Source organism: Chelonus insularis, unplaced genomic scaffold, assembly GCF_013357705.1.
Source record: "Chelonus insularis isolate UGA/USDA-ARS -01 unplaced genomic scaffold, ASM1335770v1 contig_3_pilon, whole genome shotgun sequence".
Classification (NCBI taxonomy): Eukaryota; Metazoa; Arthropoda; class Insecta; order Hymenoptera; family Braconidae; genus Chelonus; species Chelonus insularis.
Genome location: NW_023276556.1, coordinates 3,002,350 through 3,025,334, shown reverse-complemented (window position 1 = coordinate 3,025,334; position 22,985 = coordinate 3,002,350). Strand labels below are relative to the sequence as shown.

Here is a 22,985-nt window from a genome sequence, read left to right as displayed (position 1 = left end):
ATCGATACCTCGAAGAAAAAATTCGTTGTGGTTTTAGGAGTAAAGAAAAGAGGCAAGGATAGGAAGTTAAAAAGTAAAATAAAAAAAAATATCTATATATTCTTTCGAGTAACGCCCGAGTAATTCGTTCGCCAGAAGAATCACTCGAGAACACACAGGATAGTAGAGAAAAAATAAAGAAAGAAAAAAGTGAAAAAATACTAAAATAAAAAGCAACAGAGTCCGTTGCATCTGTAAGCGAGCGATATCCTTTGTGCGGTTTCGCTCAGACGTTGGGATGATTGCTATGAGGATGCTGTGTCTCTAAAACAGCAACTGAGAGACTCCATTACAGAATAAATTTGAAGAAGCTTCAAAAAGTCTATCTAAAGGTCTTCATTGATGACGCTAAAGTAACCGTGTAATCGTAAGTAGAAAATTTGAATGGTCTGTGACGAATGATCCTCAAGAATTGTATGATTTGGTTCTACAAAAACTTATGTATTTTCAAAAGGTAAACAAACTCAAGTTGCGAAGCTAATGATTGGAAATATTTTGTTGACCTGAATGACTGGAAAGGGCCATAGAGTTTAGCATGAAAATAAACATCTGTATTAGTTAGTTACACTTGGAAATAGAGTATTTTACGAAGTGTTTTCCAAAAGAAAAAAACTGAAACAAAAAACAAAAGAATGCCGTGCTATTTAAGTCTTCATCTATTAAGGAAGCCTTTGTGAAGGCTGATTATAAAGCGAATAAAACAGATTTGCGTAGGTGAAATGTCACTGCAGAAAAGGGATGTCGCGGATAATGGATAATACTGCTTGACGGTTGAACATTAGACATGAACAAAGCGTTGATTAAAACGAGAATTGGGGAATTATGCATTTGGCCTTATGTTCTTAACTTCACACCCTTTTATACTCCATTTCCACCCTTTTAGTATATACATCTACATGTATGCCACCCAAAATAAACTCTTGTCTTTCACCATGAAATCGTTGGAAGATGTACCGGGTGCATTTTATGATCCTTTTTTAATCTTCCTCACAACTTTTCAGTCCATCATGTCCTGTTATATATATAAATTAATCTTTGCTACAAATAATTTACTTGAAAGTTCAAGGGAGTAAATGTAATATTTCATGATCGTTGACACTTGTTAATATAACAAGACAAGGTTTTAAGTTACAATATGATGTGAGCGTGCATTTATTCAATTTATGATTAGAGAGAAGGAAAAAATATTGACAAGGATAAGCTAACCCTACACTCACACCCTAGAATAAAATGGACAAGTTTTCTTTTTGATGATAAATAGTCGGACCAGGTGATACTCCCTTGATATAGTTTTCTGACTCTTTCAAACTACCGTTTGATGAGTTGTTTTTCTTTTCACTTTTTCTGATACTCTTTCGTCCTTTCACGGCTATGAAAAAAGTCTTCAAGACTCTTTAAATACCAATGATGAGTCAGTAATAAACAGTTAGATCACTATAAAAAGATTTAATCCTTGTTTAATCGTTCAAACGATTCACAATGAAAAAGTTCTCTGGTAATTTTTATCAAGCGAAGAATAATTCATTTACTGTTATCAGCTTCTACGAAATTCACTCTAAAAAGTTATCTTAGTTTTAAAAAATATTCACACACTCAGATTTTTTGTTTTCCTTCGGATTCCCATGTTTTCAATACAAAAAAGAGGAAGTTCATACACAGTAGAAATGATTTTATTGAAAAACTCATAATAGAGGTGGTTTGTGAAATAATATCACGCAAGCAATTTGAATAATATAATAATATACATTGAAACAACTAAAACAGCAAGAGTGTAACACTCTGAAGGCTTTGAAAAAATTTAGCACCTAGAAGACAGTTATGGAGATCATCGAGAAAATGTAGAATATAACAGACAAAGCAACCGCTAATTTCACAGTCATTTAAAGGACGATAATTCATCATGATTTATGTATCTGCATGGCGCACATCCTCTTGACATCATATTCTATTAGAATCGTTCACAAAGATGCGCCGAAAAATCGTGTAGAAGCTTTACGATCAGAGTCTTGAGTACCATAACATTAATGTGACTTGAAATTTATTTATTTATTTTATTCCTCGGAATAAGACTTTAAAAGAGAATTTCCGCGTGACTTGGAACTCATTTTAACCCCTTAAAGACTCGAGGAGTCGCGAGTTAAAACACGAATAACGACAGGAGGTCGAATAAGGGTTGATGAAGGCGGGAAAAAGCAAATCGCTATTGCAACACTCACTCAAATGGACGAGCATCTATCGAAAGTTTTCAACACGACTTTAGCGATTCTCAGCGTGATGTCAAAATAACCAAATGTCAACATTGTTAGGCGTCAAGGGGTTTATGATCGAATTATAGGGGTGCAAGATCTCCTGGTGAGACAGTTCTTTCCTTCAATTATCAGACAATGCTACATGATGCAGCTGCGTCTTTCTACCTACGATGTCCTCCTGAGTAACACCGTCACCATGTTCTCATGTGATATTGCATGTTTAGAAGCACTTTTTCAATGTCCGTTTCAAAAATTTCGACAAACTGACCGCCTCCAGGCCGGACACACAGCCAATTCTTTAATCTTGGCAATTTTCATGGGCGGATCATCAGTTGGGTCAATTGTCCATTGAACTGGACCCTCTCCATGGTCATTTTATTCAAATCTTCAGTCATTTTTGTCTGCCAATCATTTAAAATTGGTAATGTAGAAGAGAATGTTAATTATGATGTACATTCAAGAAAAAATATCAAAAATCGTCCTTCAAATACTAAAAGAATTTTTTCATTCAGTTGTTTAAATTATATATTAATATTTAAATAAAATGACTTCAAATAAATTTAGTTCTGTTAAACTTTCTGCGAAATGTTTCATTCATAAAACAATGAAAAAAAAAACAGTCATGGAATCCTCACAGACGACTTATATAAACTTGTGAATGTTTTAATTCTTGGGATACAAGGCGAATGTCTTGGAAAAAGATTCCCGTTTCTTCGCAAATGATTACACACTTTCGTTCTATATCGCCACGATGATGACGTCTATGTCATATACCAGACATCAGAGGACTAACTGCTGCTTCCTGATTTATTCAAACAAACACGTGTGCCCATACGGCATGTTTTACTGTCGAAGAACTGTTTTATTACAAGATGTTTGCATTTGGCTGAATCCATAGCTGTCTTTTTGCTATGACAGGACAGATGATTACTAGCATCGTCGCGGAACCTTTGACAAGAAGACCATCAAGCCGATTGAGGCTTTAATGATTTTTCCGTTTCCTTTTTTTTTCTTTGCGGATGCCGTTTTTATATCTTAATCTTCTTTAGGCTATGATATATATCTCCTTCTGAAAAATATATAAAACTTTAGATTTTCTAGCTCTATTAATTTCAAAATTGGTAGTTTGATAATAACATTTTTCAAAGAAAATTAACATCATTGAAAGAATATTTTTTTAATCACTAAATATTAAACATATTCAAAAGCTAAAAAAAATTTTTAACATCAGAATTTAATTTCTTTAAAACCGGAAACGAAACTGTGAATGTAGAGTAGTTTGATGGTTTCTTTTTTGGCCAAAAAAATGTGGTAAAAAAGGGAAATAAATCTAGATAATAAGCATTCATGATGGATCTACATATTGTAGATATTTTGATGTCTGGTGATTTCCAACAATCAACACACGAAGTAAAAAAGTATGATAGATAAGATATCAAAGACATGATGGATTGGTCATTTTGAACGTGGGAAATATAAGAAATGTCTGTTGGGATACAAAGAAATAAATCTATATAAAAAGGAGCAAGCACTGTTAACTTCTGTATAGATCGACAATGCGTCAATGTTACGTTTCAATCGAACTACTGAAACGTGGACAGCAGGTAGTGCTCTCCTTTTAACACCATTTACACCTTCAAGATAGACGTGCACATCTTGCCTAAGCCATTGTCGACTTCTTCTATTATATTGACCAAGCGACTTCCCGTCACGCCACTTTTTCTCCTTCACCATCTTCTCATGCCAGGAGAAAAAATCATGAAAAAAAAAACCCGAATGTTAGAAAAAATTTTTCATAAATACATAAACAAAAAAAGTCAATGCAATTTAGAAAATTTTTTATCGATTTCTATTCTAGAAAAATTAGATAAATGTCAAGCTTTCTGATCAATTTTAATTCATGTTGAAAAGCAAAAAAAAAAATAATCGAAGCAAGAAGAGCATATGACAGAACAATTTCAATGATTTCCACTCTACTTTGCATTTAGACAGGTATAAGTATTTTCTTTGGGTGAAAAAAATGCACACGCGGTTGTCAGAATAAGGGAAAGCCGAGTGCTCACTCGACAGTCGAACAATGTGATTTCAGTGAGATCCTCTTATGTACGCGAATTACACGGATCAGCTTCTCTCAATAGCTATCAATCACTTCCGTCCAGACACTGATCGTCCAAACTAGCAGCTTGTAAGTAAGTCATATCATCAAATATAGAAAAAACTTATTCAGTTGTTTACACATTATTTTCAATATTTTGTCATCTAAAAATTCCAACACGGTCTTTTTTTAAACAAATAAAAGCAATTATATTTTTTTTCCTATTTACTATAATCGAAAAAAATTTTTTACCAAAAAAATTAATAACACTACAATTAATCATAATAATAATAATCAAAATGTAGAGTTCGCCGTCCATCACCATTTACATCTGTAATATACTATAACGGAAGATGATAAAAAAAATGTTGAGTCTGCGGTTTTCCCTCCGGGACGTTACATCCCGTTTTCATCACATATTTTAATACATATAACATTCATCTCGCTCTAATCCTCTTAACTTTTCGACTCTCTTTATTCCTCTGGTGTGTGAAGATGAGAAAGCAGCACATAAGAGTAAAATCAGCGTGAAATGAGGGAAGGCGTGTGCAGTTACCATTTTCACCCTTTTTCCTGATGTTTTCAGACATCAGCTCAGACGCGTCAGTAGCATTCGAATATACAAACAACTTAATCGGATCAATGACTATTATTTGTCCCTTATTTTTGATATTTACCGAAAGATATACAATGGAATGGGCTTGTATAGATCATGAAATGGCTTCAATTCGTGTATAATATGGGAAAATAAATAAATCATTCCCAATAAATAAATAAACATTACGTCCAAATTTGCCTCACAATTTTTACTATAATTAATTTCGGCAAATGCAAAAAATATACTTTTATTGATCATCATTTAAATAAAGATGGAATTTTCAAAACATTGTTCTTTACCTTTTGTTGACTTTTCCTTACGTGACTCATGTTCCAGCACGCGAGAAAGCGTTGGTCCTGCAATAATATCTAACATTATATTTTTCGAGAGATCAACGTTAGACACGACGAAATCGATACGCTTCGCTAGTCTCTTCCTTTCATTATTTTCTTCCGACGGCTTCGAAATAATTTCAATCGATTCACGGGTGACACGAAGAAAGGAAAGTATCCGTTTCGCTCGACAGGCGATAAAATCAGGTGATCTTGATCCTTGATACGCAACCTGGTCGGCTCCTTTGATATTCTTGATGTAATATCTTCTATGAAAGACATCTTCTTAAACGCTATTTCAAGATATTTTAACTCCATTGTAGTTTTCTTAAATTGCTGATAAAAAAAATTCGGTAGATTACTGAAAAACCTGGAAAAAAAAAAGAAATAAAGTTCATTAGAATTTTTGAATAAAGGCTTGATTTGTTTACATCATAACAAAGCTTTATGTGCAAAAGGGACTAAGTGTTGTTGCTTAAAAGGTCGTATTTCGTATAAATAAGCTTAGAAATAGTCTATTGGCGTAGTATTACTGCTATTACTTGAAGTAAACACAGATTTACCTTAGAATAAAACTCTCTCAGTATCATAATAACAGGGAGCAACAAGAAACTCTTCTTTTTTCTCATCTAAATCTTCCTCTTCTTGCGTTCAAAGACGACCAATCTCAGCTTCTGCTTTCTCTGAATTTTTTTCACCTCGTGTCACTATTCATGGTGAAGAGAAGGCGGATAGGGTGGCCCGTCATTGAAGCATTCAGAACAGCTAATCCGCTGATTCCGCTAGCGGCGCATGACGCGATGGCTCCCTTCTTTTACTGAATTTAATTCAAAACTTTTTTCTTTCTTTCTCTGTGAGATATTGATATATATCTCTCACTCCTTACCAACGATTCAATTCAAATCCAAGGGAATTTGTAACGATATCCTGCTGCAATTGATCCTGAGCTTTCGTGGAGATCCCATGTCAATGTACCCTGACTACAGCAATAAATAGCTTCATTGCAAACTGTTATACAGATGATGATTTTTTTTCTGTACTATAAGCGTAAAAAAGTCACTTGTCCATGACGCAATAACTTAAATGTTCATTTTAACTGATAAAGATGATAATTTAACAGCAACCCCTTTGACTTTGCTGTTCTCATTGCATTTTTTTTCTTTACATTTTTTTCTGAATGAATAGACGCAACACATGTCATCTGATGGGGTTAGAAAATCGCTGATTTTTACCCCAAATCGGTATTTTATGTTACAAGATCGTAAATCAAGGGTGTGAAATCAATTACCACTCATCACACGTGTTAGGTTAGGAATGGAAGATTGAAAAAGTTGTTGATAACATGATGCCTATAAAAAAAAAACAAGTGAAAAAAAGAATAAATTGATTGGTGAATTAATTTATTTATTATCATAGAGTTAAAAATAATTTATGACAATAAAACGTGCTTGAAAAAAAATTACATACATATCAAAACCTTTTGAAGTAGAATACATTCTCAGAACGCAGGTAACTCTTCCAATCCGACTTTAAAATGTGTTCATTTCTTTCTTATTTCCCCTTGTCTGATTTTTCTGGGCCAGCACCCGTTCACTCCCTAGATCCTCGTCAGCTTTTATTTTGATTTACACGACGTTAACGTGCTTTGACGTTCAGTCGGTCGTGTCCTAGTCGTACGTGCCGGTGAATTAAACCAAATCGAATGTGATCATGGTCAACGACAAAAAAGAAAACATTTACTTTTCACATATTTATATTCATCCTTATTCTCATTAAAAAAACAACAGTATAATTTCAATTTAACAACAATAAATACAAGTGTCTAAACACTCGGGAAAGAATTAAAAATAAAGAAACATAAATAATTGAGATTGCATTAATTGGCTGAGAAGTAAAAAATATAATTAATGCACAGACGCAGGCGCTAGATGGCCCGTCGACGGCCATCGTTCTCGTCGTCATGGATACACTTCTCTATATCAGAGAGGAGGAGAGATAAAGAGGAGACACTACGAAATGTATCGATCGTCTCTTGCAGCCTGACTGCTCTCTAAAATCCTTAGAGGGGATACTGGAGACTAGGATAAAACATGCATGGAGGATTGGAGCAAATAAAAATACTCATCTGCACAATAATCATCTTCAATGGATCAGTATATATCATTTTAAAACGGAGGAATTTAACGTGATTGAGATGTATACTTATGTTGAGGATTCTGTTGTCGAAGAGAGATGTTCTAACAGTTACATAAAAGAGCATTCGACATGATCATGTTTTTTTTTTCTTTATAATCCGGGTCTAGCTCATAGATGTTAAAGGGTTTAACCCTACCCTTCTACTCTTTTTTCTTTTACTCTTACTTCCTCTTCGTTGCATTGTATACGTTTTGTAATTTACTGTCTGCAAATAGTCAGGGTGTTGATGTACAACGTGCGCAAACACATTGAGCTACCGGATTACAGAACAAGAAAAGCGAAAGATGCAAAAACTCGTGAGAATTGGAGCAATCAATGATTTATTAAACAAATTATTTATATTCAGAGAAAGATTTCAATTGATATTTGACTTATCATATGAAAGAGAGATTTTAATTCACATAAAAAAAGGTGAAAAAGTATTCTGAAAACTCCTAGTGACAAAAAGATAGAAATGTCAATGTCCTGCCGTTCACGTACGTGACGTGTAATTAAACGTGGAGTTGTAAATTCGCACGAGAAGAAAAAAGAAAGAAGAGTCGCGTGGCCCCCTGGTCGTGATCGTTGTCGTGATCCCCCGTGATGCTGGCAATTACCCAAGGCTTAATGCAAACGGTTGTGCACGTTGACAGAGGGTCTCTTTTCATCATGAATACCTACTTCTCAGACACGTGTCACGCCTTCTCAATATTCATATAAATTCTTCATTTTCCACTTCCTACAGTATTTTCTTCTTCGCGTGATGAAAACAAAATTCACGAACCAGAAAAAGAGAACGAAAAATTGGATAATAAATGTGTTTACTTGAATTTTATCATCACCTTCTCGACTTCAATTATTTATATTGAAAAAGATAAATTGGGAATTATATGAATTACTGAAGGAATATGTGTATTCAATATTCAGACATCATTTATCAAGACTCAATAAGGTAAATGTTATAATTTGTGTTATAAAATATTCTCGAATACATTTTTTTAATAGTTAAAAGTAGCATATATGACTATGCAATTTTAGTTCGCTTTTTTGATTGGGAAAAAAGTAATGTTATACATGAGCGAATAATTATTACCATTAGGAAAACAGTAAAAATAATAAAGCTAATGAAGAAAATATACACATCGATAAGAGCTACTTGCCACCAAGGCATATCTACTGCAGGTGATCTCAAAGCATTGGGTCCAAATTTAATTACATATTCGATCCAAAAAATAGTTGTATCCATGGCACTCATTGGGCGACCAAGAAATTTAGCTGACTCATATTGTGCTGCATTCCTATAAGACACAATAATTAACAATAATAAAATAACTCTAAATATAATTATACGTACTGATAAATTGGGTTATTGAGAATTTTATCAACAGCATTATATATTTCAACTTCTCTAAGCAGTTTAAAATTCAACTTCAGAGCCATATTCTTTTTAACAAACAAATCAATGTTAGAGAATTGATCAGCAAACAGTGGTATACCAATCATAGGAACTCCAAACGTGAGAGCTTCTTGAACACTCATCAAACCTCCATGAGTTATAAAAACTTTCGTATTATTATGTGCTAGAGAATCATAGAAGTATTAATATTTTTACAAATTGTTTCCAAGAGTTAATAGGTTTTACCTAAAATTGCTACTTGCGGGATCCACGATGACGTTCTAACGTTCTCAGGTAATCCCGGAAGTAATTTCTCTTTATTTGCTACTTTCATCAACACTCGTACTGGAGATATTTTTCTGAAAACTGAATAGAAAGCTCGCAAAACATCATCAGGAAATGTCTCAATGTTAACCATTGACCCGAGAGTAAAATATACTACTCCAGCAGTGCTCTCATTCATCCACTTTTCTAGATCGTGAGGTATTTTTTCATAATGTTCATAAACATGGAGTCCTCCCACTTCTATGAGATTAGGAACTAATGGCCTAACCCCATGCAAACTGTGATATGAATTGACTAGAGCTAGAGCAACACTCTTTTCAAGTTCTCGCAATGGTGGAATATTGGGATCAATATATTTCTTCATCAAATCATTTTGCACATCATCAGTGTATCGTCTGAAGCGAACAAGATTATAATAACTGATAAATGTATTATAAACACGTTCAAAAAATGTCATAGGATAAGAATTGGTTCCAAAGCATGCTCCGAAGTATGCCGTCGTATCCGTGGGTTGACCTAATGATCGATCTAACCATGGTGAATCCACCAAAGAAGTTGCTACAATGACTGGAACTTTCAACACATGTCCTAATCCAATGAAACAATTAAACCCTAGAGACTGAAATATGATAGTTAACTTTTCCCCACAACTTGTTTTAATATCACAGCTAATATTTATTAAAGTAAAATTTTATTACCTCGATAATAACGAGATCATACGGAGGATTCTTTGGTGGATTTTTAATTATTTTCTGCACTTCCGGTAATCGTAAATATTCGCATATGTTATTCCCACATTCAGATACTATGAATGGAATGATATCATCTGTCACTTCAAATGCAGCTTTGTAATCCCACTGATTCACAAAACTTTTATTTTCTGTCTCCAAATTTACTATTACATTATAATTAGGGATAGGTTTTTTTATTGGAAAAGAAGTTATTATATCAATCTGATGACCTTTTCTAGCTAAACCTTTAGCAATTGCATCATACATCAGCTGATGACTTCTTGAATGAAACGGAAAGACTGCCAAAATTCGATAACCTTTTGTTTTAGTAATTAAAATAGTTAATAATGAAATGAGTAAGAAATTCACTAGCACTTTCATTTTTAATTGTAACGCTACACGATTTTCTACTTTAAGAAATATTTTAGTAAAGTAATTATTTTATTTCACTTATCATATATTAAATTTTCATGCAATTCATCAGTAACTTAGAACAAGATCTTTCTTCTTTAATACTTCATAAGATAATAACGGATAATATAGTCTTTCATATGCTATAAGAGAACGTAGTTTCATAAATACATGAAGTGTATCATTGCTAATGATAACATAAATACAAATGATATTAATTTGTAATTGTCGAGTCATTACTGATATACATAAGTAGATTATGATGACCTATTCATTCAGCAACTTACTAGCAAAATTTCAAATTTTCAGTTTATAATAACTGCATTGGTGAATTTAAAAGATGTCAATATGACTAATCAATAGTTTTGGTTTATAATATATGTTGAAGAATTCCACAAATCACTCTGGTAGCATATTTAAAAAGCAGGAAATTAGAAGAAGAAAACTTGAATATAATTTTAATATTTTATCAATTTGTTCTACATTTGTTCAATCATTCAGAATAACTCTTATCAAGTTTCGTTGATTTTTTTTTAAACACAAAAAAGTAAAATCTCTTATAGGCTTTGAATGAAATATAAATTATTAATAGAGCACAAAAAAGTAAAAATATATAAACATCGATAAGTGCTACTTTCCACCAAGACATGTCTACAGTGGGTGACTTGAGAGCTCCTGCTCCATGTCTTATTACATACTTTATCCAAAAAAGTGAAGTATTCAAGGCGCTTAATGGGCGATCAAGGAAACGGGTTGCCTCGTATTTAGCAGATTGTCTATAGACAAATAATATAAAAACCTTCTAGTAAAAAAAAAAATTCAAGTCTAGGCAGCATCACTTACTGATATTTTGGATTGTTCAAAATTTCGTCGAAAGCATCATATATTTCATCTTCGATAAGCTTTTTGTAGTTCAACATGACAGCAATATTTTTTTTAACAAGTATATCGATGTTAGAGAATTGATCAGCAAACAGTGGTATACCAATCATAGAAACTCCAAACGTGAGAGCTTCTTGAACACTCATCAAACCTCCATGAGTTATAAAAACTTTCGTATTATTATGTGCTAGAGAATCATAGAAGTATTAATATTTTTACAAATTGTTTCTGAGAGTTAATAGGTTTTACCTAAAATTGCTACTTGCGGGATCCACGATGACGTTCTAACGTTCTCAGGTAATCCCGGAAGTAATTTCTCTTTATTTGCTACTTTCATCAACACTCGTACTGGAGATATTTTTCTGAAAACTGAATAGAAAGCTCGCAAAACATCATCAGGAAAGGTCTCAATGTTAACCATTGACCCAAGAGTAAAATATACTACTCCAGCAGTGCTCTCATTCATCCACTTTTCTAGATCGTGAGGTATTTTTTCATAATGTTCATAAACATGGAGTCCTCCTACTTCTATGAGATTAGGAACTAATGGCCTTACCCCATGCAAACTGTGATATGAATTGACTAGAGCTAGAGCAACACTCTTTTCAAGTTCTCGCAGTGGTGGAATATTGGGATCAATATATTTCTTCATCAAATCATTTTGCACATCATCAGTGTATCGTCTGAAGCGAACAAGATTATAATAACTGATAAATGTATTATAAACACGTTCAAAAAATGTCATAGGATAAGAATTGGTTCCAAAGTATGCTCCAATGTACGCTGTTGTATCCATGGGCTGGCCTATCGACTGGTCTAGCCAGGGTGCCTCGATCGACGTTGCAACCAACACAACTGGAATTTTTAATGCATATCCCAATCCAATAAAACAATGAGCAGCATGAGACTGCAATATTAATATTTTTTAATACACAAAATTCTCCTCATAAATCAAAATCTAAAAATATTAGTCACTTACTTCAGCTATTAATAAATCATAAGGAGGATCCTTCGGTGGACTTTTAATGATATCCTGTATTTCAGGTAAAGCCAAATAGTGACATAAATCATTTCCCAGAGATAGTGCTATAAGTGAAATACTATCTCCTGTCAATTTCGATGCATATTTAAAATTCCATTGATTTTCAAGACTTTTTCGATGTTTTGACAAATCAACAATTAATGTATAGTTTGCAAATTTTTCCTTTAAAGGATACACCGTCACAACATCAACTCGATGTCTATCTGTTAATAATCCTTTGATGATTGCATCAAATATCATTTGATGACTTCTTGAATGTAGTGGAAATACTCCTAATATTCGATATGCCCTAATTGTACATGTCGAGATAATGAACAAGATAGTGACTAAAGTTAAGGCCACTTTCATTCTTAAATCATTCATTGAAATACACACGAGAGGATTTTATTTTTTTAATTCAACACCTTAGCAAAATTTCTTAAGTAGTTACAGATTATACAGTACATGTAAAACTAAAGACAAATGATATTTGAAATATCTAAAACCTATTATTCATTTCATCATAAATATAAATAGAATTTTCATTATCTAGTTTCTACCATGCATAAAGTAACTGTTTCCATTTTTCCATGGTAGAATTGCAAATATTAACAATTTACATAAGTTTTAATAATTGTCTCTATATATAATCAATGACCTACTATGCCTGTTTAAATGTGTTGGAATACTTACAAATAATTACTCATTCAGTGTGGAGTTTAAGTATTTTTCTTGATATTATAAAAAGCAAAGTCTTTAAGAATTTATTGAGGAGTAGAAAAATTAATAAAATGGAAAACAATATCATTATAAAGAGAAATGAAAAAACGTCAATTAATGATAATTTCCACCAAGGCATATCCACTGCAGGTGATTTTAAAGCACCAGGACCATGTCTTATTGCATATTCGATCCAATAAATTGTTGTATCCATTGCACTCATTGGACGATCAAGGAAACGAGCTGCTTCATATTTTGCAGAAGTCCTTTTATACAATGTTTTTTAATACAATTATTTTTTTTTTCTCAATAATTTAATATTAAATTATTATTTCTACTTACTGATACAATGGATCGTTAAGAATTTTATAAAGAGCTTCATAAATTGAATCTTCTGTTAAATTATTATAATCTAGTTTCACAGCCATTTTTTTTTTAATATAAAATTCGATATTTGAAAACTGATCAGCGAATAATGGTATTCCTATCATAGGAACTCCAAAAGTCAGAGATTCTTGTGTACTCATTAAACCCCCATGAGTCATGAAAACTTTGGTATTATTGTGAGCTATAAAATTATTATATGATATGATATTTCTTTTTTTTAGGAACCAATATTATTTAGTTTCTTTATTTACCTAAAACTGGAACTTGTGGAATCCAAGATTCAGTTCTAACATTTTCAGGCAAACCTGGTAGCAATTTGCTTGGATCAGCAACTTTCATCAATACTCTAACTGGTGCTAATTTAGTAAAAACTGAATAAAAAGCCTTCATTACGTCTTTTGAAAATGTTTCAATATTCACCATTGACCCAAGAGTGAAGTAAACAACTCCAGCAGTGCTTTCATCCATCCATTTTCCAAGATCCTAAAGTTAATATTCACATGAGAAAAGTTAATCAATAATATTGATTCAAGTAAAATAATGTTCTCTATTCTTACATGAGGAAGCTCTTCTAGACGTTCTAGAACATGTAATCCAGCTACTTCAATGAGATTTGGAACAAGAGGTCTTATTCCATGAAGGCTGTGATAAGAATTAACCAGAGCTAAAGTAACATTTTTTTCTAATTCACGTAATGGAGGAATATTAGGGTCAATATATTTTTTCATTAAATCATTCTGAACATCATCAGTAAAACGTCTGTAGCGAAACAAAGTTACATGATGCATCACTGTATTACAAAAGCGCTCAAAGAACGTCATAGGATGAGTATAGCTTGTAAAATAAGCCGGAAAGTAGGCAGTTGTAAATGTTGGTTGACCTAAAATATCACTTAGCCAAGAAGAATCGACTGTAGTACTAGCTAAAACTACAGGGATATTTAATGCGTAGCCTAGGCCAAGAAAACAATGCGATCCAAAAGACTGAAAAAATTATCAATTAATTTATAATCCAAAGGCTGATAAAATAATTGTTGTAACTTACTTCTAAGATTATGAGATCATAGGGTGGATCTTTAGGAGGATTTTTGATGATTTCTTGCACTTCAGGCAATCCTAAATATTCACATAATCCATTGCCAAAAAGTAACGCAATGATGGGGATAGTATCTTGGCCCAGTTCAGAAGCGAATTTTACATCCCACTGATTGACAAGATTTTTTTGTTGGCTTTCTAAATTAACAACTACTTTGTAATTAGGAATTGGCTTTTCGAGTGGATAAACTGTCATAACATCAATCTGATGACCTTTTCTAGCTAGTCCTTTAACTATCGCATCGAACATCATTTGATGACTCCTTGATTGAAAAGGAAAAATTGCAAGTATTCGATATGCTTCAATTGAATAAATTGAAACGAATAATGAAATAAATAATAAAGTCACTTTCACTGGCATGTTGAATTGTTTTCACTTGAAATATTAGTCGTCCAACTGTCAACTAAACTATACAATGAACTGGGCAGTGGATTAATTTATTCTTTCGAAATCCTCGTAAAAATAATGCAACTCATCATTAGCAATCACAGTTATTACGGATCCGCAACTGCATGATAAGTGCTTAATTACATCTGTCTACAGATGATATGTCGTTAATGATGTAACTGGAGGAAAACAGAATTGAAAAATATTTATATGGATTAATTCAGATGTTGATAATTTTTTTTATACATATATATGAGCTTTTAATGAATTTCATAATTCATCATTTCATCATATTTTTAAAATTTTACTTTAAATAATAATTTTACTTAGTAGATTATTCTGTGTGTATTTTACGTGATTTGTTAAATAATTTATAATATAATATTGTTAACAATTTTTTAAACAATAAAAACCATAAGTATAAGATAAAAATAAAGACAACAGCAAAAAATAGGTAAACATCGAGAAGAGCTGCTTGCCACCATGGTAAATCAGCACCTGGAGATCTCAGAACGCCTGGACCGTGTCTTATTGCATACTCTATCCAGAAAATTGCAGTATCCATTGCACTCAATGGACGATCTCGAAAACGAGCTGCTTCATATTTTGCAGTTTTGCTAAAATAATAATTATTATTATAAATAGATAATAAATAAATTGCTATAAACAATACTTACTAATACTTTGGATTATATAAAATTTCATGAAGAGCTTCATAAATTGAATCTTTGGTAAGATTTCTATGATTAAGTTTTATGGTAATATTTTTTCTGACAAAACATTGAACATTATTATGCTGATCTGAAAAAAGTGGTATTCCTACCATAGGAACCCCAAGAGCGAGTCCTTCTTGAGAGCCCATCAAACCACCATGAGTTATAAAGGCTCGAGTATTATTGTGGGCTAAAATAAAACCTCTTATAATTTCATATAAAACAAAATGAAGTATAAAATCTACCTAAAACTGCAACTTGTGGAATCCAAGATTCAGTTCTGACATTTTCAGGTAGTCCTGGTAATAATTCAGTTTTACTAATGATTTTAATAAGCACTCTAACAGGAGCTAACTTGGCAAAGGCAGCATAGAAAGCACGAATTATATCATCAGGAAAAGTTTCAATTCTGGTCATGGATCCAAATGAAAAATAGATTACTCCTGCAGTGCTTTCATTCATCCATTGACCAAGCTCCTAGAGATATTTTATTCGATAAAAAATATCAAGAACATGTAAAATAATTTTTTTAATGTTCTTACATGAGACAATTCTTCATGATGCTCTGAAACATGGAGTCCAGATACTTCGATTAAATTAGGAACCACAGGTCTGACTCCTTCAAGACTGTGATAAGAATTAACCAAAGCCAAAACAATTTTTCTCTCCAACTCATACAGTGGTGGTATATTTGGATCAATGTACTTTTTAATCAAAGCATTTTGAATACTGTAAGTGTTGGATCTGACAAGAAAAGTGTTCAAATGAGTTTGGAAGGTATTATGCACCCGTTGAAAGAATGTCATAGGATGATGATAATCCAGAAAAACATCAGCGAAAAAAGCAGTATTTGCTGGCTGTCCTAAAACCCAATCTATCCATGATAAGTCACGAGAAGAACACACTAAAATTGCTGGAACTTTTAATGCATGAGCCAAGCCTATGAAACAATTTGCTGCTAAACCCTAAAAAAATCAAAATGTTAAAAATCTTATAATTAAGTCATAGAATATAAAAACCTACCTCAGTCATCACAAGATCGTACGGTGGATCATTCGGAGGATTTTTAATTAATTCTTGTATTTCAGGTAATCCTAAATATTCACATAATTTATTTCCAGTCAATACAAAATCAATTCTTCCTTTAGTATCAAACTCAGTAGCAAATTTATAATCCCACTCATTGAGAATAGGATTGTCTTCCTGATGTTTTAATTTCACCAACACTTTGTAGTTAGGAATCGATTCTTTTAAGGGAAAATGAGTTATCACATCTACTTGGTGACCTTTTCTTGCCAATCCTTTAGTAACAGCATCAAACATTATCTGATGGCTTTTCCACCTGAATGGAAATACTCCCAGTATTCGATATGCATCAGTTGAAAATGTCACCACAGTTAGGAATAAAAATACTACACCATTGATTTTAATACTCGAATGTTGAGAAGTTAAATCATTTTTATGAATGAGAGATACCATTTTTAAAAATTATTTGAAGTATTCTTAGCATTACTCCTATTTAATATTATTTTAACTTCAAATTATATGCTACTATTATCAAACATTAATTAGCATAGATAGATTTCTCTTTACCACAAGTATCTAAGCTATTGATTCTGTAATGAAATAAAGATAATTTATTTTAATATTTTTATAAATATTTATTGATATTCTAATTTATCATGATGTATTTGCCTAAATAGATACGATGACTTAATAAAACTCTTTTAATGTTTTAATGCAGAGTCATGACATCAGTTGTAACTTAATCTCTGTATGTCATCATCATAATTATTCTTGAATTAATTTTTTGCTGCCTAACAGGTGTCCAAAAAGACACTAATGACTATCAGGTTACGAACAGAAACACGAACTTAATCTACTGCTTGATGTAAAAACTAATCGATTTTTCAATAGTTGGCTGTAATTCAGATATCTCAATGACTTTATATAATACTGGAGTATATAATCGTACAACTAATCATAAAAATACGTAGAGTATGTAATACGTATTCAATCCAAATTGAATACCTCCTTGCTATGTCAAATAATTCCATGTGTACCTTACGTTCAATTCTAATGACGGCCTGTCAATGCGAGAAATGTTCCCAGTAAAGTGAAGGGAGAGTTGTGGGGTAGGTATATGTGCAGTGTATTTTGTTTCATTCTCTTTTCCCTTGAATTCACCCCCGCAAAAGAAGGGTCAATATTGTTCCAGCGATTGAACTTGGACGTTTTGTTATTTACTACTCGACAGGTTTGAGTAATTAGTAACAATTAGATGTTTATTTATTCAAATAATTCTTCACAACAATAACTAGTATTTTTAATTCATATATGACTTATGTAAGTAATAATCAAAAATTTATTGAAGCTAAAATTTATGCAAAAACGTATGTTGTTTCACACCGACTGAACTTGACTTTCACTGACTATTCTATCAAGGATTTTAATCATTGATCTGTGAACCGATAACACTATCCATTACATTTAATCCACTTTACACCTCGACATTATGCTGATCTCTTTGACAGAGATATGCAAATCATCTTTGACTGCAGTGTATTCATATCCCTTACAACAGCTACAATCCATATAGCTTCAAAGTGACGTTTTCATTTTCTCCCTTGAACGGTTGTTCAATATACCTACGTCAATTTTTAACTTCCAATATTTGAAAAAGAATATAGATTTTTTATTCAATCATTGGTGCAGAGGTATTGACAGAGTTTTTTCTTTGAAGAGACGAGCGAAACTGATTGTAAACCTAGATCAGTTGAATTCGTGCCCTTATGAACGTACTTTTTGTCCTCGTGACATTGATTTGACGTAATTGGCACCAGGAAGAGGAAGGAATAAGATGATAGCTGAGTGAGCGAGGCAGAAATGATTGGGATAAGCTCGAAATAATCTGGGGATAAGCCGGTGTATGGATCACGAGCTATGAGAGAAGGGTGCCTTTATTTTTTTGTCATTCATATTAAAATCTATAGAAGTAAGTAAAAATGTTTTCTCATTGCTTTCTTTTTAATTTAACACCTGATTTACTCCAATAATTAATTTTTATAATTTTAAGTTTATATTTTTATCCAACAATTATTAACAATCAAAGTTATTTATAATTTTATTATTATTTTCAATCATTTAAGACTCTTCAATTAATTATTTTTAATCTGTTTCAGACTGACAGAGCTAGAGATTGAAGAAAGTGCACTCTTTGATAATACGATTGTCAAACACTTATAGAAATCCTGGACTAATCTGCATGGAAACTTCAACATCTGAACACATTTCAAGTTCAATCCAGTAAATAGCATTTTGTTGTTAATTAAATGAAACAGATTTTATGAACAATTTATAAAAAAAATTAATTAATATATTTATATTAGACTTGATAAAATGAAAATAAATGTTTTGTTTAAGTCAATAGTAAATGATTAGTGCAAATAGATTGAGGTTTCTCGGGCTCTTATTGATGATACAAAAAAGACCCTGATTTTACGGATCTTAGTATTCGAAACAGCGAACTGAATAGCATCTGCAAAGGGGGTAAAAGCGTTAAATTTAAATAAATGTCCGCGGTGGAACAAGCTTGGGCCGGATACGCTACGTTAGGTAACATGCTAATCTATGTCTGCCCTAGTCTAACGATGAATCATTTGATTCGTGATCGTCACCTTCACGTGACAATTCATTATTCAAATTATCTCACAAGTGATTCTACCGCTATTGAATATCTATTTTAACTATTTTTTAGTTAAAGATCATCTGTTATAAAAATTTCACATCAAGGATATCAATAAAATTCCTTTTGAAATAATTAATTCGAATGTTTTTGTAAATTTATTGTCATTCGACAAATTTTTATAGTCACGCCCAGGCAGTGTAATCAACTGGAAGGAAACTCATAGATTACTTAGCAGTATCTTTTAGTGTCACCTGGTGTATTAGAGTCTGTTGCATTGTCCCTAAAAATTTAAGAGAGTCACCAATTCAAACTAAAAAAGGGTTGAAATGCTTTTTTTACAATTCCCAATTCGTTCCTCATCTTTCCACCCATTTGCTTGTATCAAAAAAATTATCTGGGAAAGAAGTTGGACATGACAATTGTTCATATTATAGATGATTTATGAAATACGTTAATACTTCAGTAATTTGCTAAATAAAAAATTCTTAATCAACATAATAATATTTTTAATAAAGAAAACTATTGATAAGAATAATTTTTTGCAATTATTCGTTGAATTTAACTAAATCAAAAATCAACGGTTGGAAAAAAGCGTATAGAAAACCATGAATCATGATAAATATGCACGTGTTGCCACTTGTATAGGCTAAAGGCTAAACGAAAACTATTAACACTTGCTTTAGCACATACACATGAAGAAAAACTTGTGAATATATTACAATACAGAGATTAATGGATGAATTAGAATAAAAAAAAGTTCATCAATAAACAAATTTACCATGTTGTGAAAAAAGTAAGTAGAACTTAACACACAGGCTTTGCATCATGAAGATACCTCTCAGTCAAGATATTCACAATCCTTTTTAATATTGTGGATATGATTATTTTCCCATTCTTCAGAGCTATCTATAGCCTATTTGATCTGCCCTAAACCCTCTAAAAATGATTCTATTCTTTGGAAATATTTACCAATAAACTGAAACATGGGCTGGGTTAGCTATCTCCAAAGTACAATGTAGAAATATTTAAAGAATCCATCACAAAATACTTGAAATTGATATTTAAAATTGGAATGCAATAATGAATGAGAACGCGAGCAATTTTAGTCTATTAACCCTTATCATAAAATGAAAGAAATGCCCCTCGATAAAGAATGGCAGTGGAAGAAGGGGCACATCTGTGCGACGTAAAGAGAGTTCAACATACAGGGATCGTTTTATTAATTCACTCCCTCAAATGTATATCGGAGCAGAAAGGGATGGGTGGTCCCATTTATTACCTAATTGCTGCCAGTCTTGTGTTCTTATGTATGATTCTTTCCTCTCGACAGGTGTAGGGATCTATAAAAAAATGTTTCCATAATTACCGAATTAATTTGTCATTAAATGAGTTTCATTAAATAATCATATTATATTCAATTAATCATATAACCCATGAGTTTTATTAAGCATAATAATGAAGTTATTATTCTAACGCGATGAGAGAACATGTGTTGAATCATAGAGAACATGAAAAGACTAGTCACCCGCATTTATATCATCATCTCGACTCAAAAATCAAGAACTTGGAGACACATTTGATATGACTCTCACCGACATATCACACACGTGCGTTTATAAACTTGACGGTATATTTCCAACAGAGTTTGAAGGGAGAATCAGAGTGTGTACAGAGAGCGAGAATAGGATCTAGAGTTGCCCCGTCGCGTTGTGTATGCCAACAGGCTAAATGTGTTTCACAGATGACCGCCTTCGTTCAATGCAATTGCTTTTGCTCGATGATGGTTCATCAATGCACTTCAAGACATTAACATTTTGTTCCTTTGCTAATTTTTAAGACTAACTTTATACTCATTTAAATTTTATTCTTTACACAATAATTCATTTGCTGACTATCATCAGAGTAATTGACTTTAAAAAATAATTTTATTAAAATTATTTCAAAGTGATAAAACATAAAATATTTGGACACTTTTGATGGTTCTGAGTTTTTCAATGCTAAATGTTGATTTAAATGTTATATGGAAAGTGATGTAATAGGATTTTGGGGACATTCTTGAGAGTATGGAAGTAACTGCAGTAAAGTCATCAATTACAGTTGAAAATAAATCGAAAGCAGATGCGACGAGTGCCTACAGGGCACGACGGGTGACCGGACGCCCGAAAAACTTTTTCACCCCTCTTATAATGGACAATAATGCTGTTTCAACAAATACAAAACGATACACGCGAGTGTATACCTCTCTGGCATACATAAATTCATCTCCAGATATTCCCCCTTTTCAGTGCCACTCATGCCTCTAAGTAGTATAAACTATTTGGACATCTAGATACATTCATCCTCAAATTGAGTGTTAGAAAATTGCCAGCATCAATGATTTATCAATAAATCTCTCATCGAATCAACAGTTTGCAGACTAAAGTATGAAATAAGCTTTCCAAATTCACTTCTGAATGTCATAAACTTTTTTGGGTTACTAATTGACACAGGACTTGATAATTAAATCATACAGGAAATGATTGATAAGAATATAAAAAAAGAACTTGATAACTTCGTTGTCTACAGCCGTTATACCGATCTTGTTTCAAGGTCCAACTTATCTCACATGGGAAGAGAATATTTTTTTTCTTCAAAGGAGTCGCAATAATAAGGCTTCTTATAAGAATTCCCTAAGGTAAAAGCTATCATTTTACTCAAGAAACCGCCTGGAGTTAAATTTCTAAATTTGTTCTGCAGTACTGACCAAAGACAATTATTTAACAATATTATAACGTGATATTTAATTGAAAATAAATAAATATTACTTTTAAAAAGAAGATTTAAGGATTTAAAGAATTTTTAGATTAAAGTGCACAACCTGAAATATATCCTGTAAATCTCAGAGCAAAGGGCTCCGTGATCCTTTCTAATTGATTCGCCGACATCCCTTGAAACAATAAAGGGACTACAGTCGAATATACGCGAAGGGGAACACATGCTAATACCAGATTTCTACGCTCCAACACCCTGTCGCATTTGCCAATAAAAACAACCCTTAGGCTATGAGTAAACATAAGCACACGTTACTCAATCACTTGGAATTTATTTAGATTCTTGTATTTAAATATTTCCAATCAATTCTTATCCATGATATCTTATTTTTCCAAGTATTGAAAATTTCAAAATGGGTGTAACCGAAAAAAGTACATGTCATACAACATTTAAGTCATTTTAACGACTTAATCTATTATTTTCTTTATTAAATTGCACATTATTGATGTATGAAAAGATTTCTTATATTTTTCTAAAGAATCCATGAGCTTTTAACTCAACTCCCGCCTCGACGGGACACGTGGGACTTGATGGTTCAACGAGAACGTAAAAAGGATCTTCCTGTGATTAATGGTTTGACTCTATTCAATAATACTCGATTTTCATCGTGACAAAATAATTTCATTCTTTTATAACTGCAGTATACACAAGTATTTTCTTTCATATACACAGTAACAAACAGTAAAATTTCTTTTCGCATTCGTAACTTTTAAAGACTTTACATGAGACTGAACAAAAGTGACAAAGATCATTTTAAAAGCAAGAACTCTTTCTGTTACTAAAAGTTTGGAAGAATATAAATTTCTCAGCTCAGAATTTCTTGTTAAGATAACATCTTTATTACAACAGCATAAAGAAATTACAGAAATTTTTGGCAGTTGATCATTAACATATAGATTCTATAATCAAAATAAATAAAAATAGCTATTTTGGAAACAATTTTTCTAATAAATTTTGATAATATTTATTG

At 32.2% G+C, this 22,985-nt stretch overlaps 1 protein-coding gene and 1 long non-coding RNA gene across 2 annotated transcripts; both read right to left on the bottom strand.

The window, feature by feature from the left end:
* Positions 1–5,286: 5,286 nt before the first annotated feature.
* On the bottom strand, positions 5,287–7,078 carry LOC118068338 (uncharacterized). Its single transcript, XR_004690490.1, has 3 exons — positions 6,781–7,078; positions 5,877–6,662; positions 5,287–5,683 (listed from the first exon to the last, which is right to left on the bottom strand). It is a non-coding gene; the product is annotated as an uncharacterized lncRNA (long non-coding RNA).
* Positions 7,079–8,421: 1,343 nt separating this feature from the next.
* Positions 8,422–17,007, bottom strand: LOC118068313 (uncharacterized). The gene is made up of 18 exons (XM_035085615.1): positions 16,540–17,007; positions 16,059–16,481; positions 15,762–15,993; positions 15,481–15,706; positions 15,141–15,420; positions 14,366–14,788; positions 13,879–14,304; positions 13,573–13,804; positions 13,277–13,502; positions 12,919–13,200; positions 12,173–12,524; positions 11,443–12,100; positions 11,155–11,380; positions 10,417–10,498; positions 9,868–10,335; positions 9,131–9,788; positions 8,843–9,068; positions 8,422–8,786 (listed from the first exon to the last, which is right to left on the bottom strand). Exons 1-18 carry the CDS (start codon positions 16,993–16,995, stop codon positions 8,513–8,515), a joined length of 6,150 nt encoding a protein of 2,049 aa, XP_034941506.1. The 5' UTR covers positions 16,996–17,007; the 3' UTR covers positions 8,422–8,512.
* Between the last annotated feature and the right edge of the window lie 5,978 nt (positions 17,008–22,985).